The 20,999-nt window shown below is 38.6% G+C and overlaps 1 protein-coding gene and 1 non-coding gene across 5 annotated transcripts in view; one reads left to right on the forward strand and one right to left on the reverse strand.

Annotated features, from left to right (window-relative positions):
• ATP6V1C1 (ATPase H+ transporting V1 subunit C1) overlaps window positions 1–20,427 on the forward strand; it is a 40,084-nt gene extending 19,657 nt beyond the window's left edge. For 3 of the 4 annotated variants that reach the window (XM_037048324.1, XM_037048323.1, XM_037048325.1), the window contains exons 2-13: window positions 513–683; window positions 1,571–1,638; window positions 6,274–6,359; window positions 8,794–8,888; window positions 10,598–10,689; window positions 11,899–11,997; window positions 13,315–13,383; window positions 16,737–16,829; window positions 16,917–17,010; window positions 17,762–17,859; window positions 18,699–18,825; window positions 19,803–20,427. In XM_037048324.1, the coding sequence (XP_036904219.1) occupies window positions 552–683; window positions 1,571–1,638; window positions 6,274–6,359; window positions 8,794–8,888; window positions 10,598–10,689; window positions 11,899–11,997; window positions 13,315–13,383; window positions 16,737–16,829; window positions 16,917–17,010; window positions 17,762–17,859; window positions 18,699–18,825; window positions 19,803–19,898 (1,149 nt within the window). In that variant the 5' untranslated portion in view covers window positions 513–551 and the 3' untranslated portion in view covers window positions 19,899–20,427. Of the gene's footprint in view, window positions 1–256; window positions 268–512; window positions 684–1,570; window positions 1,639–6,273; window positions 6,360–8,793; window positions 8,889–10,597; window positions 10,690–11,898; window positions 11,998–13,314; window positions 13,384–16,736; window positions 16,830–16,916; window positions 17,011–17,761; window positions 17,860–18,698; window positions 18,826–19,802 lie in introns of those variants that run through there. The other variant, XM_037048326.1, reaches the window with a different exon arrangement.
• Window positions 6,812–6,942, reverse strand: LOC118989023 (small nucleolar RNA SNORA51). The gene has a single exon (XR_005066921.1). It is a non-coding gene; the product is annotated as a small nucleolar RNA SNORA51 (small nucleolar RNA).
• Window positions 20,428–20,999: the final 572 nt, after the last annotated feature.

Raw genomic sequence — 20,999 nt, forward strand, 5'->3', positions numbered from 1 at the left:
TTTTTATTTCTTAGTTTGGTTTGTGTTTTAAAAGCTGAGGATAAACTTATAAATTTGTGACTCTCTGACTTTTGTGAAATGACACTATTAGTGGTTAGTATTTTAGGTAGTCCACCTTCTTGAATTAACTCCTACTTTAGGATGTTTTGTAATTTTTGTAAAATTTTATTTATTTAATTGTTGTTCAAGTACAGTTTTCTGACTTTTACTCCCATCCCAGCCCACCCCCCGGTGTTCCCCACCTCCCTCCCATTTCCACCTTCCTTAGTTGTTGTCCATGTGTCCTTCATGTTTTGTACTTTTTCATACTTCATGTGTTAGCTCTTTGTCATCTCTTTCACATGATCATGAGTCAGTCCCATTTTACCATTTATATGGATTCACTTCCAGGTGAGTAGATTTGACTTTGCTGGGGACCATGTACCAGTGGCAGATTCATTCTGAAATGTGACTCGGAAATACTTGAGGAAAAGTGATATTAAACTTACCTTCAGTTTTATTTTATATTTCAGAGTCTCTCTTGATTTTGGAAGAAATACTGGGTAACAAACATGACTGAGTTCTGGCTTATATCAGCTCCTGGGGAGAAAACCTGTCAACAAACATGGGAGAAATTGCATGCAGCAACTACAAAGAATAATAATCTTGCTATTAGTTCAAAGTTCAACATTCCTGACTTAAAGGTAAAACTGCACTGTGCAAAATAGTGTTTGAAGGACAGTTGTGTTTTTGTTTACCTTTTGGTATAAATGATATAATAGGTTCTTTAGAGAAACCCATCTTCTTCTTTTCAGGAAATTGAGATTTTAGAAGTGAGCTACCAAAGCAAAATTATGTTTTTTCCTAAACACTTGTGCTTTTTCTAAATTGTAATGGGAAATATTATGAAAAGATGTGATATATTACATGCACAAATATTATTTAATCTAGTTAATCAAGTTACCATTTATTAAATATCAGTAACCTAGCAGTCTCAAAGTGAAACAGGCTGCCAGTGTAATCATTTGACTGAACTTTTGTAAAGAATGGAAAAGAACATGAAAATTTGTATTTTGCTGGGTAACTAAGAAGGGAGGCAGTTATATACAGCACTCATCTACTTAAGAAATATTTAAGTTGGCTGGTTTTTATAACAGTATTTTGGGAGTTATGAATTCCTTTAAGACACTGATACAGACCATGGACATTACTTCCAAAACATGCTCATTTATACACATACAGTTTTGCATGTAAAGTCAGTTACATACCCTCTGATGCACAGTCATGTACCCATGCTTAAGAGCTGCTTTTGTAAACCGTAGCTTCAAGTGATTCACCGTCACTGGGTAGTACAAGCAGAGGCACAGGTCGGCCATTGCAGAATCGTCGTGTCTTAAACGGTGGTTGTAACCATGCATTAGAGGATTGCCTTGCACATATAAATAGCTTTGAAATGTCTGGCAAGCATTTTTTAACCACACTTGCACAAATAAAAAAAGGAGAACTTAAGTTTTGTGGGCCCTTCAAATTAAGTGTTGCATCATCTTGTAAAAAGAAAACTGAGTAATAAAGTGCTGTGTTTCCCCTCTAGGTCGGCACACTGGATGTCTTGGTTGGTTTGTCGGATGAACTGGCTAAACTGGATGCATTTGTGGAAGGGTAATGTACCTGTGTACACAGATCAGAGCGAAATGAGGGTTGCTGTCTTCAGGCTGCCTGGACGTTGGGTTTTTTGTCACACGTATACGGTGCTTATGGAATGGTTTTAGAAATGAAGACTCTTTTTTCTTTGTGATCAACTTTGTGGAGATACAGTTTACCTACAACAACATATACCTGTTTGAAGTGTGAAATTATCATTTTTATTGAGATACGATGTACCTGTCACACAATTCACCGATTTACAGTGCACAGTGCAGGGATTTTTAGCACATTCACAGAGTCGGGCAGCCCCCACCACAGTCCGTCACTCCCGACCTCCCAGCTGCTCACTCTACTTTCTGACGTTACGGGTTTGCTTCGTCTGGACATTTTGTTGGAATCAGACAACATGTGGTCTCTTGTGACCAGCTTCAAATGCCTCAGGGAAACATTGTTTTAAACAGTGGTTTCTTTAAAATTTTTTAAATTTTATTAAAACTTACAGTGAATGTTGTGGCATATCATTTTCCATTGTGTGACAATTTATTGGCTGGCATCTGGAAACAGTACTTCTTTTGAAAAATTCACAATGGCAACTGACAAAAGGAAGAGAAACTAGTTGTTGAGTGATATATAAAGGGGAAAAAAATGAGATGGTGTCCAATCATTTTTGTTTCCTTGTATCTAACTCTAAAATGGTTAAAGTTCCAAACAATAATACTGTTACAGTGCACAAGAATGATATTATCTCAGCTATCACAATTCTGACAAAATTAATTTACAGTTAATTCACTTATAAAATTCAGTCTAACAGCAGTGTTTTCAAGGTCCTTCCACATTGTAGCATGTGTCAATATTTAATTTCTTTGTATTACCAAATAATATTTCATTGTGTAGATATACCACCTTTTATTAATTTATTCATCAGTTGATGGATATTCAGGTTGTTTCCCTTTTTTGGCTAATATGAATAAAGCTGCTATGAATATTTGTGTATGGTTTTGTATATTCATAATGTTTTCATTTCTCTTGGATATCTCTTAAAGTAGAATCGCTGGGTCATAAGGTTCCTCTCCTTTTAGCATTTTGAAGACCTGCCAGACTGCCCTCCGCAGTGGCCACACCACTTTACAGTTCCACCAGCGGTGTCCGAAAGTTCCAGCTTCTCCACATTCTTTTTTTCATTGTTGTTTCCTTGTATTTTTAATTTCAAACCTAAGAAACCTTACTTAATCCACCTTTACACAGTTTTATGTCTATGTTTTCTTCTAAGAGTTTAATAGTTTTAGCTTTTACATTTAGGTCTTTGATCCGTTTTGAGTTGATTTTTTTCTGTGGTGTGGGATGGGGTCCGACTTCATCCCTTTACACGTCTGGTCAGTCTGGCACCATTTGTGGGAGAGACCGATCCTTCTCCATTGAGTGTCTTGGCACCCTTGCCAAAAGTCGGTTTGAATAAACTGAGAATTTATTTCTTTTCTGTTTCGTATTTCTCTATTCCATGTTTCTATTTTTGTGCTAGTACCACATTGTCTTGATTATTGTAGCTTTGTAGTTAGTTTTGAAATCGGGAAGTATGCGTTGTTTTTCTTTCTCAAGATTGTTTTGGCTATTCTAGTTCCTTCCATTTCTGTGTGAATCTCAAGATCATTGTATCATATTTCTGTCAAGAAGTCAGCTGGAGTTTGGATGGGACTCTGTTGAATCTGTAGATCAGTTTGAAGAGCATTGCCATCCTAGTAATATTGATAAGTCTTTGATCCATGAACATGGGATGCTATGTAATTTGTTTGAAGACGGTGATGCTTTTGTTATCAGAATTTAGTTTCATTAGAAGAATTTTTCTAATCTATAGTTTCAGTAGCTTTTAAAATTTAGTTATTGTATATTTCAGCTGAAGATGGGTATGGGATCCTTGATAACTTTCTGCATTTTGATGAATTGGCAGAACCAATTCCTTTAACTTTTGGTATGCAGAGCTTTTAAATACTTACGCATAAGTAAATAGGCATTTTTGTAAAATACAGAATTTTGGAGAATCTTAGAAATGTACGTTTGACTAAAGCTTTAAGGGAACAGGCTTGAATAGAAGGGAATTTACTCTCGAAACCTGTGCGGAAGGGTGTACTAATTGTGCTGTTAGGCTTTTCGGCATTGATAGAACCATCATAATGCAAGTTCTCTGGTAATAGAGGCTGAGATGTTCCAGAGAGATCTTTTAACATAGTAACATGTGGTAAGGAAATAAACAGACCTAAAGATACGCTGATAGTCTTTAATACTGGACCCAAGAAGGCTGGTTAGGAGACAGTTTTACACTAGATTAGGCAAGAGATCTCTAAGGCCAGCCACTTGACAATAGAATGGAAAAGAGAGGATGAACAAAAATTATCAAAGTACTTAATAAGGTTAATAATTCCATGCATTCATATAGAGCAAATGTGAAAATAATTATTGGTGCTATTCTCAAAGGACTAAATGATCATCTCTTGGTTTCTTGAGTACACGTTTTTAATTTAGAGTTTGAAGAAACTTTTTGTGGTTGTTATTCCTGAGATCATGGTCTTCCCTATGGTTTCATCCACCTCATTACAGTTTCAGGGCAGGACAACCAAAGAGACATTGAGAAGGGCGGTTCCTGAGAACATAATTATCGACACTTACCTTGATCCTTATTAAGTACCTTTACGTCTTAATAGGTCTTTCTTTAAATTGTCAGTGAACTGTCCTGAGTGTAGTTGAAGGTTTGGTCACATTTTTCTAGGGAAGGAATCTGAAAAGTTTTCACAGCAAGGTAGTTCATTTCGTCAGTAGGATTGAGTCACCTGTGCAGTTCGTCAGCTGTCCTTTTCTGCACCATTGTGCGGTCTTGTCTTTCCAGTATTTCTGAAAGATAGGAAGAATTTAAAAGTCATGTGGTTGTTAGGCCTTGGTAGAATTGACAGATGGTACCTCATGACTTAAATGTTCCAGTTTTTAAAGTCTAAACGTTATGCTGTGTGGAACAAATTATAGCTTAATTTCTTCCAGCAGTCTGATCATTTGAGCAGTTTTTTTTTAAAGGCTTTTTAAAAAGCCTTGGCATAGGCTTTTAGAGATACATAGGGAGACTGTAAAGTTCTGAGTCGGTATTTACATTAAGTTTATAAATGTGATACCAAAAAGTTCTGTACTTTGAAGTATTTCTAAGGTAAGTGTATGCACATTTTTTAATGTTCACAACAAACGTTTCTGCTTACAAGATACTTGCGAACGTACATGGGAATAATAGTTTGTCTCCTTTGAAGGAACAGGTGAACATTTTGGAGACATAGCCAGAAGCGTATGTACAGATCTCAAGTTAAACATGTCGAAGATTTATAGCTCAGGTTTTTTTCTGAAATTGTTCTACTTTCTCAGGTTGAGGTCATTCAAATTTAACCCTTCTGTCAATTTTTCTGGTCCTTACTGGTTTTAGTGCAGGAGTTTCTTCGTTTGACTTCCAGTCAAATGCACTGCCAGTGAGCACGTGGTCATCAGGTAACCGGGAGCCCTGATTTGACCACGTTGCACTTCCTTCTAAAGTCTGACTTCGGAGGCTGCCAAAGGTCAGGTCCCGGCCCGCCCTCCCGGCGCAGCAGCCCCTTGGCCTCGGCTCGATGGTCCAGGCAGTCTGGACCCCTCCTCGTTCTCTGAGTGTCACTTGTGTTTCTGCCTCTCCTGGTTTTGACTCATCTGATGCCCTGCGGGGTGTACTTTCTTCCTGTTGAGTCATCCTTTCAAAACCATTCCTACCTTTTATTACCCTGTGCATGAGCCATATGCTTCTTGATTACAGTCATTGGCAGCGATCCCTTTTTCCTTTATGCTTCTCTCTTTCTCTAACCTGCTAATCTGCACTGGCACTGATCACAGATTGCTTTGTATTTAGTCATTTGTATATTCTGGTAGCTCTCCAGTTCAAGTTTAAGCAATGTGAAGTTAGTGATTTTTGCCTTAGATACTTTGGAATATATAGGGCCTAGAGGCACACATGGACGGGGGAGAGAACACCAGACTCCAGAGTCAGGACACCATGCTTCCGATCACAAATCTGCCACTGACTGGTTTTGTGACTTACTCTCTCTGTAGCTTGGTCTTTTTTTATAAAATAAAAGACCAACAGGGTAATATCTGGATGCCTCAGAAGTTTTGGTCCTAAAGTTTCTTGTACAGGCTTGCTCCTTGCAAATATTCCATAAATAGTTAATGAATAAATAATGTAGGACCTCATTTGTCGTCATTATTGTTGCTTGTATTCTGTTGCATGCTGGAAAAGCATATAGTTGGTGAGTGCTGGCTCTCTGCCGCCTCCTTTGTTCTTGGTCCTTACAGTCAGATCCATTGCCTAGTTTTTCAGTTTATACCATGTGGCTCTCTATAGGCTGTTTCTCACTACTTTTTTCTTTCCAGACTAATAAACAGTTATTCAGCTGAGTTTTACATAAAAATTGTGGTCTGTCCTGTCCTTCAAACATTATTTATAGAAGTTAGGATCCATTTTTCTCTATTATATAGATATGCATAATGGAAACATATAGTCAGATTCATATCTTTATGTAATGTGTTCATTGTATAGCATGGAATTCAGGTCTTTTTTTCCCCTGAAAATGACGTGTTTTCTTTTCTCTTAAGGGTGGTTAAGAAAGTGGCTCAATATATGGCTGATGTACTAGAGGACAGTAAAGACAAAGTTCAGGAGAATCTCTTGGCAAACGGAGGTAAGCTAATGTTTCATGATTTGATGTTGACTTGTATGAAGTGAATGACTAAGCTACAAAAACAAAAAAAGAATTTAAATCTATAGATAAGGATCTTAAATGTGATAGACAGCCATTAAAATACAGAGATGACTGAATTTGGCAGTACTGCTAGTTACAAGCTGCCCCCTGAAACACAGGCTCATGTGAGACAGTCTTACATAGTGTATAATAGAGCTTATGATATGGATGTCAAATCCCTCCAGATGCAGTATTATAAAGATTTATCTTAGTTCTTTCTGGAGTTTATTTGTTAGCTGACATTTACAAGTGTGTTTCCAAGTTATGTGTCTAAGCATTTTTTCAGTTAAGTACTTGTTGTCTTTTCTAACTTTTAAAATTTTAATAGCATCCAACTGCTAAAGCCTTAGAATAAAAATTACTATTTTTTCTCCCCCCCCTCTTTTTTTTCTCCATGTCCCCCCATTCACAATATAGACCAGGCAAAGGCCTGGGCTGAGGTGTGTACAGGGTGGGTTCACTCTGCCTCCTCTGTCCGTGAGGGCTGTGTGAGAACACAGCCCATGGCAAGCACCAGGAGGCCTCAAAATTATTTTTTTATTACAGAGTAATGTCCCCTATCTTCAAATTTGAATGCGGCATTTCTTTACCTTAGTACCTATACAGTTGTCGAGTACTGTTCTTTCTGCAGCTAGAACTTAACATTTACATAGAGTTTGCTCTGTGCAATAATGGGTTTGTAAAGATGGCTTTAATATCATTGTCATTTGTACTTGGACTTGTTGTTTTCTTGGGAAATACCATGTTAGCATTTGCTTCATTTTAAAGTAGGTCTTTCGTTATGTCATTATAATACGTATAACTAAATACATGATAAGGTCACTGATGTGACTTTGTCAAATTAACACTTGTTAAATAGAGTTCCAGGGGGTCATGGGATAGGAGTGTCGTGGAATGGTGAGGTGCTGCCTAACCAGAGACCTCAAGGGAAAGTGAAATAGAGAAGTTTATTACTCACAGGTCCTGGAGGAGGCAGGGTGGGGGGCCGGTCAGGGCAGAGCAGGGTACAGCCGAGAGTGTTGGGACAAGTGCCTTTAATAGGGTCTGGGGGTGGGTGCTTTGGGGTTCTCAGGCTAAGTCCTGGTAGGTCAGTTCAAACCAGAAAGAGTAGGGTTTTGATAACTTGGAAAGTGTCTTATCTCAAGGGTCCACAAGAGGAAGGCCCTGGGCAGTAGGAGAGTTATCTGTGGAACTCACATTTAGTTGTGAGCCTGCAGGCTGCTATATTGGGCTGTTATTGAGGGGAGGGGTAGTGTAATTTCTAGGCCCCTACAGGCCACTGGGCCACACACAATGGATGCCAAGGCAGAAGCATGGAGCAGTTTGGCTGAACTCTCTAAAGTAACAGTATTTTAAATCCACATTTCTCTAATCTCATTTCTTCTCCTTGCAAATAAGTAAATCTTTAATAAATGCATAATCTGTAAAAATATATAATTTATTCTTGCTCTTTGTTTTGAGAGTGCTCCTGATCTGATTTACTGTTTCTGATAACTTTTGTTTGGGACATAAAGAACAGAAGGTAGATACGTTAATTTAGGGCAGTTTTATTAATCTTTTAGGTGACCGATGAACTAGGGTGCCAGTCTCGTAGGCGGAGAGGGGGTTGACACTCTAGGGGGCAGTGCGTTTCAAAATGATTTTGGAAGTACCATCTACGTTGTTGAGTTGTTAGTATTAAATGGGGAGAAGTTGAGGAGAGAATGATATTTTGAGATGAATTATTTTTGCCAGTTAGCTGTACTAGACATTTGGGTTTGACCCAAGTCTGATGGGATCAGCCTTGAAGGGTAAAGTCATCTTGATGACTGAACTTTCAGGAAAAGTTATTGACTGTCTCTTTGGCTCTGAAGTTTTTATTTTTTTTATTTAAAGTTAAAGTTCTGTGTTTTGGAGATTGTTGAAGTATAGGCCCCTAGGAACAATCATCACATGGTGTCAACAGACAAGTTTATTTTCAGTTTGTTCGGGTTATTTGGCAAAGACAGGACATACTTTTGTCAAATTCTGCTAATTGAGACAATTTGAAGCAGTTTCTTTATCTTTGTATCTCTTTCCTACATATGAGGCATACCAGGGGTATATACATATTCATTCCATTTACTGAGTCGTCAAATTAGAAGGAGTATTTTAATATATATTAAATGTTGAGTAAGGATAAGAGATCCAATCAGATTGCAAGGATAATTTGATTAATTCATCATACTCAGTATCCTTCCACCTTTATTTGATCAGAATGCTTTGGAAATGATGACATCTTTACCAGTTTTTTCAACGCCAATTTTCAGCATTAAAATATGAATGTTTACTGTGTAGCAAACTACAAAAAATCCTATTGCTTCTCCTCAGTAATTAACTTATTCCCTCATTTCAGTTGACTTGGTTACTTACATAACAAGGTTTCAGTGGGACATGGCTAAATATCCAATCAAGCAGTCCCTGAAAAACATTTCTGAAATAATTGCCAAGGTAAGATAAAAAATGACACAGGTAGGACACACTGATTTATAGTGGCTCCATTTATTTTACAAGCAGTTAGCTGTGGAAATACTCTTTAGGTTTTGAAAAGGCAACTTAGTTATATGTGACTGATACACACAGGAGGTGCCCTCACTTACAACTTTGCCAAAAAAAAAAGTATAGCACTTTTCATGTATAGATTATCCAAGTTATGTAGTTTATTTATTTACATAGTTAACTTTAATGCTGCATCAACAATGTTTTAGTAAGAAAAGAAACTTTAAAATTCTATATTGTATACAGATTTCAAGGGTAACTGAGATCATGTAGAATAGGAAATCAGAGACTATTAAATAGGATTTGTGAAGTCACGTAGATGGTAATGGCCACTTAGGTATGTTTATGTACAGTACTGATTTAGACATGAAACTTCGTGTTCTCTGACGCCTTACAACATTCAGTATTGCTTCTCTACCCAGAAGGGTGCCTGTGTTTATGTAGCACATGATTTTATGAGCAGTTCCAAGCAGTGCACAAATCCTCAAGCCCATCCATGAACTCACTGAGTTAAAAGCTCCTTTTTATATTGCGAAGTCCTGGAGCTTGAGAGAAAATATAGAAGTCTTACCTGAAATTATAATGAGGCAAATAGACAAGGATTTACTATTATCAGTATTTTTGTAACTTGGCTATAGAATAAAAAGGCAATAAAAAGGCAGTTTTATGGTGTAAATTACTTGGACAGACATTTCTTTGATTCTCAGTCACTTTATTTGTATAGTATACTCTATAGTTAAATGTAACTGAGTAGATTATCAAGGATTTAACTAAACTCATCATGTAATTTAATGAATATTAGTAGCTTGATAATATTATAAAATGGTGCTCTTACTATGACTGAGCCTGTTTTCTTTCAATTTTTATCAAGGATTTAGTGTTCCTCTTCCTGACATTATTATAGATGAGGCAGCAGACTCAGAGTAAGTGAAGTGACTTACCCTGGATCACACGGCTGGATAATAATGGTAGAGCTGAGCTGAAGCTAGTTTTTCAAATATTAAATCAGGCTGTCAGGATGGCTAAATGGTTTAAGGGGCCAGACTCAAGGTAGTCAAGTGTGAAATCCACTCCTTTGCGTTTTCTCCCTAAATTCTTAGTAGTTATAGTCATCTTTTTGAAAAATCAACTTTTTAGCGTTCATAAATAAATTCAGCTACAATTCAAATTACATTGAGAAAACTTTTTGTATAATAATAGTGGAGTTGTGAAGAATAAAACGAATTTAGTTTGTTCTGGGAACAATTCATCAGCCTTGTGAATTAAAGCCTTTTAATTAGTAATCTCTAAACCTGTTGGCCTAGATTTCATTTAGGTTTAAGAAGTAATACAGTAAATAATTAAAATACACAAGGACTAAAATATTATCTTGAGTAGAAAAGATTCATATGGAAATTACCATGGTTATTAAAAATAAAATATGTTATTTTCTTTTTTCTTCTAAATTTAATCTTTATTGTATTTTTTCATTACCATTTAATACACCTTCCCCCCATTAGGTTATTTTCTTAAATGACATTTTAAAGTTGTGATTTAAGAAACAATGTTTTTACACCAGGAACTAGTAGTTGTTTTTTTGAAGTTAATGTTTAAGTGCAGTTGACTGTATATTAACAGATGTGGATTAGGAATACCTGGCCTCTTTTATTTTTTTTTTTAAGGGAGTAACTCAGATTGACAATGACCTGAAATCTCGAGCATCCGCATATAATAACCTGAAAGGGAATCTTCAGAATTTGGAACGAAAGAACGCGTAAGCACAGCGAGTGTTTGTGAATACGAGGAATTAGAGAAGCGCCCCAGCTGGGCGGCTCAGTTGGTTGGGTGTCGTCCCGTACACAGGGGCCTGCGGGTTCGATCCCTGGTTGGGGTGCGTCCAGGGGGCAGCTGATCCATGTTTCTCTCTTGCATTGAAATTTCTCTCTCTCTTTCTAAAATCACTAAACATATCCTTGAGTGCGGATTTAGAAAGAAAATTAGAGAAGTACTCTATCTAGCATACACTGAATGAGATACTGTTGGGGTTTAGTAAGTTGCAGCTGTTTATTTTTTCACTTCATGGAGAAAAGTTTATGGAGTCTAATCAAAGTAGATGTGAGACTGATTTTTCATACTTGTTTCATAATTAATACTTGTGACTGAAACTTAAGAGCTCCATCCTGGTTTATGCCTTTGTGCATTTGATGAAAAACGTCTAAAATTGTTTTAAAATCAAATCACAGTTGAATTGCATAACCTGGTTACAAGACTTCTGTGGAAGAATCCTTTTATAGTGCAATAAAACTCATTCTTTGTTTTCCCAGTTCAGAGGTTTTGCACAGTAGGTTTCCTTAAACTGAACACATTTCTTTGGGTTGATCTTGCGGCAGGGCTGCTACAAGCACAGCTTGAAGCACTTAGCTGTTAAGCATTTGTGTCCCAGAGGAAAAGCTGGTTGACGCGTATACTGTCAGTGGGGTGAACAGGCCAGACATTTCCATTAGGGGAGGGTCCGTGCTGGGAGACCAGATGAAGACTGACTGGAAAGGGTTGGCTGTTGGGCCAACTGACCGAAATTGCCTGGTATCAAATGATACCCAGGGAGAGAGAGGAAAACCAAGGGTTGTGCTCAGATGATACAATTTCATAATTACAATGAAATAGACTTTAATTAAGACCTAATAAATAACACTTTCTCAGACTAGATATTACATATGTAATCAAGAGAAGACCCGAGTTACATTAATTAGAGCAAACACAAAGGGAGACACTGGAGACCTTTTTGATAAATTGACATTTCTTTGGTTGCAGGGGTGAGAAATAGCTAAACTTTGACAACTTATAAAGTAAAAATGTTAACTAGACCAGTGGCTCTCTTGAGATGTCTGAGTCGTATGTGTAGATATAATTAGCTTGCTATTTCTTTACTTGTGTTGTGGGAGCATGTAATTATCAGCCTAATGATTTCTTTCTTCTTCCTCAGGGGAAGTTTGCTAACTAGAAGTCTAGCAGAAATTGTGAAGAAGGATGACTTTGTTCTCGATTCGGAGTATCTCGTCACATTACTGGTCGTAGTTCCCAAGTATGTCTTTTTATTAACAAAGGTTTTTACTTGTTAAAATACAAAAAATGTTCAAAACTGATATGGTAATTTGAAGTTTCTCATAAAGCCTAAATGTAAAGGGACTGTCACCTGTCATTCTTTCTGTCAACCAGCATACCCATGTGGCACGGATGATAGAGTTTAGTTATAACTAGAGACATGAATTATAAATTGAAGTTCCAAATTGAATTTAGCAGCTTAATAGAGTTGGCTCATTAAAAAGTTAAGTAATATTAAATCATTTGATTTAGAAAGTGGATTTAAATTTTTCAAGATACAAAAGGAAAGATATTTTGTTCTTTTGTTTTTGTTTTTTGAAAAATCTTGATGCTTGGTTAGGATGAATGAAGCCATATAAGAAGCAAAGGATGTGCCGCCTGGTGTGGCTCAGTGGATTGGGCGCTGGCCTGCGATCTGAAAGGTCGCCAGTTGATTCCCAGTCAGGGCACGTGCCTGGGTTGTGGGCCAGGTCCCTAGCTGATGGGGGGCACGTGAGAGGCAACCTGTCAGTGTTTTTCTTGAACATCAGTGCTTCTCTCTCTTTCGTTCTCCACCCCCCCCCCAAAAAAAAACCATAAAATAAAATTTGTGTTTAAAACCAGAAGTTTTCATAGTTTTCTCTACACTGTAATTGAAACGTAGGACCGAGGCATTACCTTCTTTAGGGTAATAATGAATTATTCTCTGCCCTGGCCTACAGATACTATAGTTCTTTATTTTAAATTACAAACATAATTGTCTCTTCCTACAACCCCAAAAGCCAGTGTTCTCTAGAGAAGGTTGTTGCACAATTGTTCTGTGGCCATGAGGTTTACTGGCACTTGACTCAGTACTTCCTGGTGCCCGGTGCTTTCAGTAAATATCCTCTGGTCCAGCCTTCATGTGGCCACTGAAAGGAAGTGATGGTGCTTTCGGTGTGGCCTCCCCCCCCCCCCGTCTCTCTTTCTATTTCTCTCTCTCTTTCTCTCCCTTTCTTTCATAAGGTAATGCATATCAACCCTAAAGTTTGAAAGTAATTTAGAAAATATGCTTTGCCTTACTTCGTTCCCAAACTTAGTTCTAGGATGTGTCTGCTTTGCAATAGGTAGTGGATATAAGGGTGGTGAACCATAGGTACCTCTTCACTCAGTGTGTTTGAAATTCATTCTCAGTAGGAAATGTAAACATTTTTATTAGATAGATTTGACATATGTTTACTGTAGCCAGGTTTCCTATCTGTCCCCTCATTTCTTTTCTTTCTGGATGTGGCCGGAGGCAGGGCTTCCTTTTCCAACGCTTGTTGTGTTTTTTCTGCAGGTTAAACCACAATGACTGGATGAAACAGTATGAAACACTAGCTGAAATGGTAGTTCCAAGGTCTAGCAAGTAAGTAGTAGTCTTTGTAAAATCCATTTTTTCCTAGAAAATTTCTTTTATAGTTTGGATGATGGGTTGGGAAATAATCCTTGTGGGAAGTGTATAGTTTTATTTCACCTTACAAACAAGTTATATGAATTCTAGCTGTCATAATTTTAGACCTGGAAGGGACATACACAGTCTGATTCACCCGCTCACGGTATGAATGTAGAAGGTTGAGGCCCCAGAGGTGAAGTGGTCTACCCAGAGTCACACAGCCTGTGAATGCAGGGCTGGAACTAGAACCCAGGTCTCTGGTGTGACACGTTTTCTGCCTCACAGTGCTCCCTTCTGGAAATTCTTTGTTCCTGTGTACCTGTGACGGGTCCTCATTGACCTTGTGAGGGAAGTGCCCCTAAGTGGCTGTTGGAGTTCTGCGTTGCTCTCTGAATTGTCGCTGCCAGAGTCCAGTGGCATAGAGTCTACCTACTTTGTACTTTACAGTAAACAAACCCTTTTACTAAGCACTTTATACTTTATAGGTTAACGTACATTGTCTGGTTGTAACAATTCTGAGAGGTGGTCTGGGGGGTTATTCTCACAGACGAGGAAGTCAGAATGCGGAGACTTAAATAGCTGCTTGAGGCACGTGGCTGTCCGTGCCCAGTGGCAGAGCTGGACCAGCGATCCCGGTCGTGTGCTCTCTGACACCACACCGTGTCCCTGTTTCTGTGCGTGGCTCCTCCACCCCAGGCCTTCTCAGAGACAGTATTAAGTGGCAGTGCACCCCGAAGGTGGCAGCATGGTGAAAGAAAGCATAGGCCATAGTAGGAAGTGCAAGTGGTAAGGCCAGGCCCACAAACTGTTTCCTTTTCCAGTTTCATTGTGTCACATGGGAGGTAGCTTAGTAGAATAATGGGAAGAGTCCTGGACCCAGGGGTCTGAGTTCTATTGCGCGGTGTGCTACCAGCTTGCTGTGTGACCCGGGGTAAGTCTTTTAACTTCTCTGGGCCTCATTTTCTTTGTAAAGTGAGTATAGTACCTACCTTGTACAAGTCGTAAGGTTATTTTAAGGTTTTGGTAAGATTTACAAAATACAATGTAATATGATTAGTATTGTAGTTTCACAAATGGTGATTTTTTTTGGAAACCTAAACCACAAACCTGTGCCCATGATGAATTTTAGAGTGGGGACTGGGAGGGGTGCTGTGCCTTTCACTCACACCAGCCCTTCACATGGTAAACATTTAGGGTCTTGATGCTGGTTTTCTTCTGAAGCCCTTACTCTGGCAGGTAACCTGTCTTCCACCTCGGTGCCCTGTAGCACATTAGAGCCATAGAGGCTGACTTTGTCTGGGAGGCCGGGGAGAGACGAGAGTAATGACCCCGTGCACACAGTACGTCTGCCCAAGTTGTTCATGTGCTAAGTTTGAGTTCCAGGGGGAATGGTGAGCAGGCTGGTTAAGTAGGCCCAGATTTACTCTAAAAGAAGGACTTTAAAATATTACTTTAGAAATGTACATCTTCAGAAAATCACTTGAGTAGTTTCAGGGGAAAAGTGGGAGGCAGCCACCGTTCAGTGCGGGCAGGACCTGTCTTCCGAACGACCCAGCCCTTCCTCACCCAGTGAGAACGTCTGTTCTGCTCTGTCTCCGTTCGGAAGTCATTTGGAATCGCTGACTTGCGCACGCACTGACTTGCCGTGTGCGGCCAGCCATCCAGAGCAGAGCGGTGGTGCGGCCTGCACCGTGAGGGGGACGGCTGGTTCACAGGGAGGGGGCAGCCGGGCCCAGTGGGCTCGTCTGGAATGTGTCCGATCTCTGTCCGAGGCACAGAGATCCTTGAGGCTAGATTTTTTCTGGCTATCATAGTACTTAACGTTTTTGACTAATTACTGTGTGATGGTCATTGTTCTAGGTGACTTTATAAAAACTCATTTATAAGTAGTAATACTTTGACTTTTTGCTTTTTGGTGCAATACTGGAGTGATTGTCTTGGGGAGAATGAGGTGAAAGTGGAATTCTGAGGTACAAGAATAGGTTAAAAAATACCATCTCAAACCCAGAAGGAAGAGTTTTATTTTAAAATGTATAGAATCTGATTATCTGCAAAATGTTCTGCCTAAAGTCCTAAGCTGTTGGACAGTTTGCAGCACTGCCCCACTTTGCAGTTACGCACAGGGATGTGTGTGATGGGTGTCAGTGAAGAAGTCGGTGGAGTGGTCGGTGTAGAGGTTGGTGGAGTGGTCAGTGTAGCGGTCAGAGAAGCAGTCGGTGGAGTGGTCAGTGTAGCAGTCGGAGAAGCAGTCAGTGGAGTGGTCGGTGGAGCAGTTGGTGGAGCGGTCGTGGAGTGGTCGGTGGAGTGGTCAGAGAAGCGGTCGGTGGAGCGGTCGGAGAAGCCAAGGACGGGCTGCTGTTCAGCTGCTGTTTGGTTGAAAAACAGTTCAGAGCCAGGTGCTTCTCATTTGTGCTTTCGGGATCCCCACTTTCCTTTTCCTCCGTGTACTTTGGCTTGTTCAGATGGTTTGATTAGGTCCGACCACTGTTCACGTCTGTCTTTCTCAATTGTTAGAAGCAGTGCTGCGGACTCAGCGGGGCTGCATGGACGTGTTAGTGCAGGAGCCGAACTAGGAAGGCCTGGAACTAGCCACACTAGCTGTAGTGCCGAGAAAACGTTCTTTTGTCTCGCAGCAGAGATCGCAAAGATCACTTTTATGAAGAAAAGCGGGGAAGGTGTCTTGACAACGAGGCAGGCAGGTTGCCCAGGGAGCTGAGGAGGTGGCAGGTCTTTTTAATTGTGTCCCCGAGAGCTGTGACCGGGTGGAGGTGCCGACCTCACTGGGATCTTCTAAAGCCTAAGGCGGAGCCCTGAGATGAATGTGCAGGGGTGTTTTCTCAGAGGTGGTTTAGAGAGTCGTGTGAGTTTTGATCTAGGCTGTGGTGAGAGAAAGGGAAGGATCTGAGGAAGGAGGTTCTGGCAGTGCAGAGAGGGTGGGCCGGGAGGGGCAGAGAAGGTTAGGTGTCCAGAGGAGAAGCGGATGCTTAGCAAGGAAGCGAGGAGGCCCTGGAGTCAACCCAGCCCCGGCGGTGTTGCCTCAGCCAGCCCTGCACTGATGTGGACTGAGAAGGTGCTTCTTAGGGTGCGGGTGCCTTCCTTGAGTTCCTGTTTAATGTGACTGGCTAGGAGGCGGCAGATGTCATGTAGGGCTATTATGGAAACAAAAGCATCGGCAACACTGTGTCTTCGGTGTTCCAGGCAGGTTTGGGAAGGGCTGCAGTGGCCTGCTCGTCATCCCCCCTCCACTGTTTCTGCCTTCTGTCTTCCATATGAACAGAGAGTGGATAAACGCCAAGTTTTCAGCGGGCTTTGTCTTTTTTCCGTAGTGTTCTCTCGGAGGACCAAGATAGTTACCTTTGTAACGTCACATTGTTCAGGAAGGCGGTTGATGACTTCAGACACAAAGCCAGGGAAAACAAGTAAGATTACTATTTTTTGTTATTTTTTAAACTTGTTAAATCACCTGTACAAAGTGTGAACAATTTTGTTTTTTCCTCTAAAATTAGGTTCATTGTTCGTGACTTCCAGTATAATGAAGAAGAAATGAAAGCAGACAAAGAAGAAATGAACAGGCTTTCTACTGACAAGAAAAAGCAATTTGTATGTATTCTTAATATTTAGTGTTATCAGTGTTAAGCAGAAGAAAAATTGGTGTTGCTTTTATTTGATTTAAAAGAAAGCAAATACTCTGATTTGGCATTTAAGACATTTGATTTTAATTACTTTTTCTATTAAATAATCAGAAGAAATTTTCTCTAAACAGGCTTGGATTTGTGAATGGTTATCTTAAAATACATACCTAAGATTCATTACTCCGTCTAAATCCATGTGAGAAATTCATTTTAAATGCAGGGTGTTCGTTAGAGCCCCTGCAGTAGAATGGGCGATTTCAGTAGTGTAGTTTTCTCTTTCCAGCAACAATTTTCATTTTCTTAAAGCAGTTTTTTTAAATGCCACAGGGTTTTACTGAAGTTGTTAAAAATGCCACAGGGTTTTAAATTTGTATTTAAACCATTGGAGAGTTACGATAGTCTAGGCAAAACGGGGAGCAGGAATGGATTTGGTGTCCACTTTCTTGCCATCTTAAAATGTAGGATAATCGTGAAGACCAAAAGAGTGTATGGGAGGGGAGACGTGATTAGTGCGAAGGTGTTTCTCTTGTAATGAAAAAGAAAATAAAGGCCGTTTCATTTTAAATTGTGTTTAAGTACTTTATAAACCATATTGTCTCAGTTGGGAGAAATCTAATCCTAACCAAGTAAATGACTAATAAAGCCAACTGGATCATCTAATACCTACTTGCCATTTTTCAAGACCAAGTTTGTGGTGATTTTTTCCCCTCTCTTTATAGGGTCCACTTGTTCGGTGGCTGAAAGTGAATTTCAGTGAAGCATTTATTGCATGGATTCATGTGAAAGCATTGAGGGTTTTTGTTGAATCTGTTTTAAGGTAAAGAAAGTTCATTGAGAACCTTGGATTTGAAGAGTTCGTAGGTGCCCTTACATTGGATCTCTTTATTGTAACACGCAGTCCAGCAATGGGAAATCATTTGTAGAAACCAAAGGGCCAGTCACGAGGGGAGATTGTCAGTGTCACACAGCTTATTATGTGCACGTTTGTCATGTCCCTTAACAATGGGCTCAGAAAAAGAGATCCGTGCTGCCATACGCTGATTCTTTTCTTACCATTTATTTAGGTTAAAAGTAGATCACAAAGTATTAGCCAATGTTTGTTTAAAAGAAAGATCTTTCAGATATTTATGTGTAGTTTGGTACAGTATAGTAATGACTTATTTGAAATCATTGTTTTATTTAACCAAAAATAGTTCATATTTGATATATGTAAAATCTAAATATCTTACTATTTTCTGTACCTATTACTCATATTAGAACCTGTGAAATATTTATCTTCAGCTATGCTCACTATTTTTAAATTACTTTGAATTTTTAAAGTAGATGTGGTTAATTTCATGTCATTTATCATGAAAGTATTTACTAAGTTTACATATTATTATTATTTTATTTATAGATTCCCTTAAATATTGAAGAGTAGTTAAAGTAATTCCTAGTAGACAGTTGGCTCTAATTTGAAAGGAAAATACCTAGTGGACAATGAGGACCAGAGAAGATTTGAGTTTCTGCGTATGTTAGTTGAGCTTGTAAAGGTGGTCATTAAAGTGAGGTACCATCTCCCTGTTAGCTGTGCTTCAAGGAGAGTATGAGAGTATTTGCTTTAAAAGTAAAGTCTGTGTTTGCTTGTGTTACACACAGTTTTTGCTTCCTTATAAGGTATGGCCTGCCAGTGAACTTTCAAGCAATGCTACTTCAGCCCAATAAGAAAACAATGAAGAAACTAAGAGAAGTATTATATGAATTGTATAAACATCTAGATAGTAGTGCGGCAGCTATTATTGATGTAAGTACTTGTTAGCCTCATAAAATCAGAACTGGAATGAGTTTCAGAAAAAAATATTGGAAAAGACAAAGGGACAGTGAACATTGTGATAACTCATTCTGTTTTTATTATTGAGATTCTCAATTAGTTTGTTAGATAAACACAGCAAGTAATTTACCTTGTTTACTCTGTTTTATGGTAGTTAGACCTGGGATTCCTAAAAGCCAATTACTATTTTGCTATAAATCAGATGTTTATAGTTGCAGAAATATAGAACCAATCAGTGATATTGTTTACAAAAATTATAAATTGCAAAGAAGAAAATTAGTAGTTATTTTCACTTGGTAGAAGAAATGAATTAAACAGATGAGCACTGTAAAGCAAATTGTTTTTTTAAAATGGTATGTGTTTATATCTTTTATACAGAAAATATAAACAAAATATATGTGTTTTTTGTCATTGCTGTTGTTTAAGATTGTAGTGGGCTTTTATATTTGTTAATTTCAAACATGTTGATAGAAGAAAATGCAAGAAATGACCTTCTGCATTTTCATGGAATTGTCAATAAAATAATGAGGTCAAATAAATATTTGACCTACCAGTAAATTCTTATAACAGAGATACATATGATATCTTTAAAACCATACTTGTTTTATTGTTATCCAATATTTTATAGGCCTCACATGTCCCAGGCTGAATATCCCAGGCTTGAGAAAAATAATTTTTTTGCAGTGTACACAAAAAGGAGCGGGATCATGGTGAACACACGGGCTTTGAAGTTGGCCTTACCACTTACTGTCTGTGTCTCCTTGGGCACGTCACCCTTTCTGGGCTTGTTTCCTCATTTGCAAATCCAGATACTGTATACCTGAGATTAAATTAGCATAAATCATAAACTTGGTCCAGAGTAGGTATTAATGGAAGGTAAATGGTAATACTTTATTTTTTGTTTACTTTCTGTGAGTACATAATCGAATAATTTGTCTCATTTTTCATAGGCACCTATGGATATTCCAGGCTTAAACCTGAGTCAACAGGAATACTATCCCTATGTGTCCTACAAGATTGACTGCAACTTGCTGGAATTCAAGTAAAATCGAGCTCCTCCCAGACAACCCTGTCTTTGTGTTGGTGTAATAGCGCACAGAAGTAGGCTGAACTGCGACAGTACTTTTAACTCTATTATCCTTTGCTTGCTTATGACCCTTTTTCCTAGGTGAATTCTCCCATCGTAGTCCATTTCTGAACAGTTTCTTTTTAAAGGGAAATGTATGTCTTGTTTCTTTTTATTGATCAGGTCTGTAAATGTGTATTGAAACAAATCAGAGTCTATTTATAAAACAGAATAGGTTATTTAAAGAGGTCTTTCCTCATCTATGTTGTGATAGGCATAATTCCATTTGTTACTATTGTGCACAAAAGCCTTGTTTACAAGGGAATGGTGTAAACATTTATACCATTTTGTTCACTGTATTTAGTAGACATAACTGTTGAATAGTTACTTGATCATGATGTAAAGAAATGTGACAATATTCAGATATGTGCTTTCTGAATGTTTTAAATTATAATCGATGAGCTTTGTTGACACCCACAGGAGAGAATAAAATTACCTGTGCAAAGGTGTATTGTGGTGTGTGTAACTTCAGAAGATTACAATTCAGTTTGAGAGTTTAACGAGTGGTATCATAGTTAACCTGCTATGCCACTTTTAGTGTTTTGTTATACGAGGTGTCTGACTTGTGTTATGATTTAAATGTGTCAAATTTTGATCAGAGCACAAATTTGAAGATTATTTTTCCACGCATGATGGGTATTTCCATTTGGACTCTAGACTCATAGTTCTCTAGTATAGTGTTGGCCACAAAGTTCGTTTGTTTTTCTTCTGCAACATGGCTGTAGTGGCGCTTAGCTGTCTTTGACCTCATTCGAAACACCTTTATTAGATTGCATTGTGACAGCTGTCATATCAGCATGCATTTAAAAAAACTTGTCAAAATTGGTGAATTTTTGTGCAGCCATTTTAATATTGAAGATGGAAGAAAATATGCAACATTTTCAGCATATTATGCTTCATTATTTTGAGAAAGGTAAAAATGCAACTGAAACACAAACAATTCGTGCAGTGTGTGAAGGTGCTGTGACTGACTGAACGTGTCAAAAGTGGTTTGCAAAGTTTCATGCTGGAGATTTCTTGC

Source organism: Sturnira hondurensis, unplaced genomic scaffold (genome assembly GCF_014824575.4).
Source record: "Sturnira hondurensis isolate 20B ecotype Veracruz unplaced genomic scaffold, ASM1482457v3 Scaffold0006413, whole genome shotgun sequence".
Lineage (NCBI taxonomy): Eukaryota > Metazoa > Chordata > Mammalia > Chiroptera > Phyllostomidae > Sturnira > Sturnira hondurensis.